The sequence below is a fragment of the Dermacentor andersoni genome, chromosome 8 (genome assembly GCF_023375885.2).
Source record: "Dermacentor andersoni chromosome 8, qqDerAnde1_hic_scaffold, whole genome shotgun sequence".
Lineage (NCBI taxonomy): Eukaryota > Metazoa > Arthropoda > Arachnida > Ixodida > Ixodidae > Dermacentor > Dermacentor andersoni.
In genome coordinates this window covers 125,253,835-125,261,685 of record NC_092821.1, presented here as the reverse complement: position 1 = coordinate 125,261,685, position 7,851 = coordinate 125,253,835, and the positions used below count along the sequence as shown (strand labels likewise).

Here is a 7,851-nt window from a genome sequence, read left to right as displayed (position 1 = left end):
GCGGGGTCGAGGCTCAGTTACCACAGCCGAGGGAGCGTTATGGGGAACGCCCCGGGCGTTCCCGCGAAGAAGGTCTATAGGGGCGCCATAAGCTTTGCTCCTCGCCACACACGTACAGACAGTTTCACGCGTGGTCGTGCAGCCTACTCGACGACCCGGTGCGGCGGCGCCACCAGGCCAGGGTGGTCAACCACTGGAAGGAGGTCTTCGTCTCGTTTCTCCTCCTCGCGTCTTTCGTCATGGTCCTGATGTTCCTCACGGGATGGAACAAGAAGATGGTACGCCGACCCTAATGCCCGACGCTGGGCTAGTAGGAACTAGCCTGCGGTCTATGGACAGCGCACCGATCCTTCGTTGGTGTCATGTTTGAGAGCACCAACGCTGGTGCGCGCAACCGCTGATGTGGCACTAATGCCGTGCAGCCTTCCGTGGCTTCACGGTAATGCGGAAGTAGACGCTTCGTCATTCAACGCTTCATTCAGCAAATGTGCTTCTATGTGTGCGTGTGTGCGTGAGTGTGCGTGTGTTCGAAATACATTATTTCTATACTTCTCAACAGGTACAACTTCTACAATAAAACATTTCCGTTTCAATGACCACTTCAAAAGTTGGCTGATCAATTATTGCTATTACTTACCTAGGCTCCTGGTCAAACATTTCGAGTTTCTTAAGTGAACAGCGAACAACACTTAGTTCACTGCACTTCCGTAATTTAGGCGTGCATCTTTTTTTTAAGTTTGGCATGACTTGGGTGAAACACCGTGTATCACCTTCCTAAGAACAAAAAAAACAACAACCACTTGATAATCAACTATCATGACAAGTTCGTCGTTTTGTTGTCACATACACTGTGAGAAAGCGCTACAGTCTTTGTGGCGGATGTTTGACCAAAGCAATAATCGTCCATATGTCTTTCTCGCCTCTCCTTTATTTGACACTGCGTATGCCCTTTGACACTGTCACAGCGATTAGTTTTCAAAAAGGGAAACGCAAGCGATATATGTAGATGGCGATTATTGTTGCGGGACACAGATACGCTCCAGAAGTTGGATACTTCAGAGTGCAACTAGCGAGGCTTCCTTTGGCCTCTCAATTTGTGCGGACGGCTGTTAGGCCGAGTCAGCTCGGCCATCCCGGGGACAATCAGCAATCAAAGGCTGTAACTCGGTGAGCTAATTGTGACACCTCCGCACGACTCTGTGTCATCAAGGAGCTTTTAGGTTTGTAAATTGGGCCGATCCTGGAGGCAGTTCAAAACATCATAAGCCAACCACCTCATAGCATGAACTATTATAGACTCGACCAATATACCTACCTAACCAATATACTCCCCTAGACTAAAATACTCGTCCTCGGACAATTTCTGTCTGATTTCGTTGTATTTTCAATTACGTGTCTTTTGTTTTAAGTGATGTGAAGCATGTATTCATCGGTGTAGTAAAAAATTATTTTGTCTGCGTGTTATTTTAAACGGCTGCTGCCAGCATTGATGAATAAAAACCAAGTGGAAATTTAGAATATATATTTGACCTATAATCTGCTGACGGAAGTGAACATCTGTTTGTATAATTCGATGATTCTTTGATTTCATTTAAATATTTTTTTTATTTACCAATCAATTAATTTTCTGCCTCTCTAAGGTGCTAGGACTATGAAAGAAGTATGGTGGTGGTCTGCAGTGCGGTGGTACCACGCCCACATACCTCCTAGAATTTAATAACGGATATTTCGATCGGTCTCCCCAGCAGCGTGTCCCCAGCGACTCTGCCTGGAATGCTATCGTTTGTTTTCGACAAGCAATCGCGAATCGTTTCTGTCCCATTCTTCATTTTTTTTTCAGAAAGCTGATGCTAAAGCGGGTCTCCCAACTTCGCGAGCTTCCAAAAAAAAAGATCCCACCTAGGCACTCTTGCAAGCCCTACAGAGGCTCATTTTCAGTTGCCTAATTATGCTAACTCCGCATAAATTTAGAAAACTTGTGTGCTGCTTTCTTTCGTTGCAGACATCTGACACCAAATCGTTCCGGGGCTCTCGTCAAAGGGGTCCCTTTGGTATTCCCGAGACGGCCCCACCTCAAAACGAAGAACTGGCGAGTACAGTTTCGCATTCGGAAGCGAGTACCGAACCTTCCCTGGTGTCACACTAAAGAGGCATTTGCACTAGAAAGCGTTAAGAGGTATTTCGTCTCTACCCTGTGCAGAGTCGCAGGCTTTCATAGGCTACCTCGGGCGACTTATTTGCCATTTGTATTTCAATACCTCGATTCCCTGCACTCTTCATCTCATTTACCTGCAAGCTCCACTGACTCAGTGGATTATTTTCGTAAATATGTTCCGCTTACGTTGTGGAACACATGTGAAACGAAATTAAGCATTAATCATTAAATGCTAATATTAAGTGTGATTTCAATCGTCTATGCAGCTTTTCTTTTCAGACCTCTGTGTCATCACTTTTGTATGGAGATTGATTGATTGATTGATTGATTGATTGATTGATTGATTGATTGATTGATTGATTGATTGATTGATTGATTGATTGATTGATTGATTGATTGATTGATTGATTGATTGATTGATTGATTGATTGATACTAGCAGCGACGAGAAGCTGCACCAAAGGAAAAGCCTACGTTCAATGAAGTACATGCAGCGTACACTCACAACTATATAGTCGTTGACAACCTAAGAATTCAGTACAAGCTCCACCCACCAAAAAAGATGAGATGCACCTTCTCCCGTCTCAAATAGAGCCGAGACACCTGGAGTCCACTCACGGACTAATGACATTCATCTACTAATGTAAATGCTAGGCTACCTGTAAAATAAACGCTCGTTGTTTCAAGCTAAAACACTACCTTTGACTGAGCACTGATGTCAGAATCACTCATAATATGCGTATTTCTGGACACGTTCAGATTTCAGCTTAAAGCCATTGAAACAAACACAGATCTGCGGGGAGAAAACAGCCGTTTTAAACAGGCAAAGCTTCTTGGCGTCACGAAAGTAGGCGACCCTAATAGGCTGGCGCATCTAGGCAAATGGTGTTTGGGTTAGACAGCGTATATATAACCATTTATTTTTAGGTTGTCACCAACCATAGATTAAGATTATAGTAGAGGGAACTCTGACTATACTCACGCACAACTTTTTCTGGGTATGCCGGCAAAGCTACAGACGCGAAGTGCGCACACGTAAAACTACATGGTAGTTAGCTCCTAAAAGTAATAAATGCAGAATGTAATACATTGCAATACCTTTAGTATTGGCGGGAAAGCGATGTGCTGTGTAATGTTCGCCGTTGCCTACAGCGACCCACTGAGGACAAGATAACCTGCACGTTCAAAATCGAGATCCACTGAAAGAATGAATGCTTCCGATCCCCCCCCCCCCCCCCTGTTCTTGAATGGGACGTCGTTCTCAGGCTTGTGCAATACGCTGACAGAACAGGGGTTACGTGGATTACCATACATATCTTCTAGTCAGCCTCTACAATGAATTCCGAGCAATAAAACATTTCTGTTTTAAGAAGAAATCGGGATTTCCTCAATCACTAAACATATTGTAGTGCTCGCCTCCACGGAAACAAGCATCATACAAAGAAGTAGTACGTCCACAAGTGTCACAAACAAAAATTTGGGCCTAGTTGGTCTTGCATAAATATAGGTAAATCACAGCACAATAAAGATTAGGCAAGACCGCAGAAATAAGACACACAGTGCCCTCTGTGCCTCGTTTCTGTGGTCTTTCCTTGTCAATAATGCGCTGTCATTTAGCTATGCTTAAAAACAGTGTAAGTTTTTTTTATTGCCTAAAAAGAAGCGTTATCTAAGCAGCATTTTGGGATGAACTAGGTTATGTATTCTTCAGTTTTGCTTGGCATAGTGCGAACCAAGCCATACCATTGCGAAAGTTTCTTGCTAAACACTTTGCTTTTCAGCCGCTGTGGAGCTGTGGGCGGGCAATCCGAAACTTAAATTGGTATCAGTAAAGTGCGGTCTACAGTCAAGCGCTTTTACAGCGATCGCTACTACAACGCAACGACCTGTATAGCGAAGGAATAATTATGTTCCAATTCCATTGTTAGCTGTGCAGTGCGCGACTTCTTACAACAAAGTGAACTGTATAACGAATAATTTCTTGGGGCCCAAGCTCTTCGTTACAGAGGCGTTCGACTGTACCTGGCAATCTGACACAAGCGCAAGATCTCCGAACCCGTAGACTTGTCTGCTCAACCGCCTAAAGTCATCCGCGTGCGTACACAGCGTCTGCGAGCTCGTCTTGCCTTCATCTTCGTGGCAAAAGTAAAACATTGTATGTGTATCTTCTTCTAAATCTGTGCCACCTTCTGTCTAAACGGAGGAATGAATTGAATAATGAATGCGCTAAGTCTATGCAATATTTCAGCGAAGTCGAGACAATGGTTTAACCGGAAGAACTGTTTACACGTGTCTCTCTTGCTTCTTGATTCTAAGTAGAGGGCCTTCAGGAGAAAACCGAGTAAATATTTGATAGTGAAAATATCGCGTTGATTCATTTTCACTGAACTGTGTCGCAGACAACGGAAGAAGTTGTCCAGAGACCACTCGCTCGGAGAGCCACGGAGGCACCTCAAGACAAGGTGCGGCGTAGAGCAAGGCCACATATCGGTATGATGACGCCGGCTCTCGACGCTGAGACGAATGAGGTAGAGCCGGTGACGTCAGCTGGACAGGTGGAACAGCAGCAGAAGAAAGAAGCAGGTGAACATAAGAGACAGAGAGAGAGAGAGAGAGACAGACAGACAGACAGACAGACAGACAGACAGACAGACAGACAGACAGACAGACAGACAGACAGACAGACAGACAGACAGACAGACAGACAGACAGACACAGACAGACAGACAGACAGACAGACAGACAGACAGACAGACAGACAGACAGACAGACAGACAGACAGACAGACAGACAGACGTTGCACCTTTGTATCAGAGCGGTGGGAGAAAGGGAGTAACAGGTGTCGTCTTGCCGTAACGAGAAATTTATATGTGAACCATATCCATGCCCCGTCAACTCTACTATCTACCTGTTCCAGGCGGCGAAACTTACGCCGCGCCACGTCTGGCGACCACAGAAGGCGGTGAAGCCAAGTGCAACACTCCACTGTGCCGCCACATGAAGGACTGGTTCGACGCGACGGTTGGCAGTCAGGCGGACCCGTGCAAGGAGCGGAACACGTTTGTATGCCACGCGTCGGTCGCATTCCCCAGCTTTGACCTCAGCCCACCCAAGGTTTGTGACGCTCGCCGTGCTGTGCAAGTTAGGGGATTTCTCTGTTTCGATCTCATACTACTCTTAAATATTAAATTGAGCGCTTGCAGCAAATTCTGCTGGGGCAACTCCTCGTGCAATATTCCACTGTACTTTCGAGATATCTCGTTCTAACGAAATCGCTTTATTAGCTGTTTACGACGTCTGCAGTGCAGTTGAGTGCCGCTTGACTCCGCTTAGCCTGAAGTATGAAAGCCGCATAAGACAGGTCCATGTAGCGTACACTGCGGCACTTCGCATTGCTTCGTGTTAACTTGGACACTCAGAGTTCTAAGGCCATTCTACCACGTGGCTGCAGATATTTGTGATGGTGGCTCTATTATACGATCATAAACGGCAGCTGCTGACAGGCGTCATCAATATCTCGCACTGTTAACGTGTGCTTCTTGTTGAGCGCAAGTATACTTCAATGTTCTTCGTTTTACGGGACTCGGAACAATTGGATTGTCGTTCCCACTTTACTACGAGTCCTCATTGGGGCCTTTCTGCTTTTAACGAAATAGCGCCTATAACGAAGTTGCTTTCCCAATTCATTATAGCGAGGGTTTGCTGTAATTCAATGAAATGGAATAACTTCCTTCTACAATGAACACAGAAAGAAGACCTTCAAAGCACTGTATCGAAACGAAGCTTTCTTTCGAATAAAGAGGGATATATAAACATAAATTTGAAAATATACGTGTGAAGTGATTTGAGAGCATATAAATCAATATGAAAAAAAAAAAGCGTAGGTTTTGTCATCGGCCTTCAAGGTACACAATCGCAATCTCGTGCTCCAACGTAGGCTTTCTATTCTTTTTCTATTTGAGAACCCATTAAATTCAGACGTCGTTGAAGCCTTGTCTCGACTTCGTATGTATGAGTATCACTCTATTACTCACAAACGTAAATGTCATCTGACAAACCCCCTTCCGGTCGTTGCCATCAATCTCTAAAGTTATTTTGAACTAGCGCGCTTCTAGTTCATTTGCTTAGCCCACGCTTTGGTCTCTCTTGCGCCATTTACGCATTGTCAAATTGTGAGCATCACTTTGTGCAAATGACAATATATTTAGCTCCGGCTGCTAAATGATTCCAACGCCGATATATTGCAACCAAACATTAGACATCTTACAGTCGTCAAATGTTTATAGCGGATGAGATGCGTTGAAAAAGAAAGCATGTTGTGGAGCGAGGCCTTTATTAACAGAGTTGACATAAAAGCTGACGACGACGACGATTATTATTATTATTATTATTATTATTATTATTATTATTATTATTATTATTATTATTATTATTATTATTATTATTATTATTAATACAGAGGATGATACATTTGTGGACCATCATCAATTGATACCTACAGAATGCGAAATGTATTTTAAGGAAAGTTAGTTGGTGAACCCTATTCGCAGCCTGTGGCGACCATCGACGGAAACAGCGGAAACAGGGCAGGCGACGCAACCTTTCGAGAGAAACGCACAACCAGTGAAGCAGACGGCCTAGAACTCATGAAGTCGTGTCTCGAGTACGCCTGGAACCCGGCAGACGGCGTGCAGGACGTGCTGTCTTTCTTGCAACTCTTCAACCTGGACCTGCGCCGCATGGCGGACGATCCCGCCGAGGATCCGCTTCACCGCATGATGCAGCTTTCCTTCGACTACGGCGTCGGCGTACCGGTTTCCTTCTCACGGAAGTACGACGTCACTGCAGAAGCACCTGCTCTGTTCGCAGTAGAAGTAAGTATTTGTTTTCGAAGCTCTGAGAATTCGTCGCGATGCAAATTGAGATCGAAAAAATCCCCACATTTAAGTTACCCCTTGAATCCCATGCATCAATAACTTAGAACAAAAACTTTGTTCCCAGGACACTCCGTCAATCTTAGATGATTTTCTGGGAATTTGCCGTTAAAGTTTAAACCTTTTCTGTATCTGATGTAAATTTTCGTAATAGCCAAATACCACAGCCAAATATGTAATTAAATATTAATTACCGAATATAAGGTAATTAGCGAACGGACTGCGACGGCTACTCGACCATTTAGTCTCCACTCTGCTGAAAGAAGGAATAGTGACGAAAACATCGTAACACTTCTTCAGTCCAGTTTTTATAATATGCTTCTCTTAGAATAGATCACCCAGACACATTATACAATGTATCTGCAGCGTATTGCAAAATGTAATTTTCATGTTCATTGTTAAAGTCAGTGTCATCGAAAATAGTTTGTAGAAGTGTATGCTAATGTTAAATTTTAGTTATTAAGAAAAGCTATTTGGAAATATTTTTTTTTATTTAAGAAACGGGTTTTAAAGCATACTCATGTATATGTAATGTTCTTCGTGTTTGAGATATGTTGGGCATATATGATGTTTGTAATAAGGCCAATGAACATAGCGATTTGTTGTACCAGGTAATGCCGGCTTCATTGTGATGACCCATTTGAAGAGGCATAATGGATATATCTACGGAAAGCGGCTTCTTTTAACCCTGTCTGTTCCAATTATTGTTGCAGGAATTTTAATGCTTATTAATCATAATTCAGTAATGCCACATAGAAAGAAA

The 7,851-nt window shown here is 43.7% G+C and overlaps 1 protein-coding gene across 1 annotated transcript; it reads left to right on the top strand.

The window, feature by feature from the left end:
• The first annotated feature begins 4,649 nt into the window (after nt 1-4,649).
• Nucleotides 4,650-7,810, top strand: LOC129383397 (uncharacterized). Its single transcript, XM_072284126.1, has 4 exons — nt 4,650-4,737; nt 5,072-5,268; nt 6,705-7,028; nt 7,802-7,810. The coding sequence occupies exons 1-4, from the start codon at nt 4,650-4,652 to the stop codon at nt 7,808-7,810; spliced, it is 618 nt and encodes a 205-aa protein (XP_072140227.1).
• The last annotated feature ends 41 nt before the right edge of the window (nt 7,811-7,851 follow it).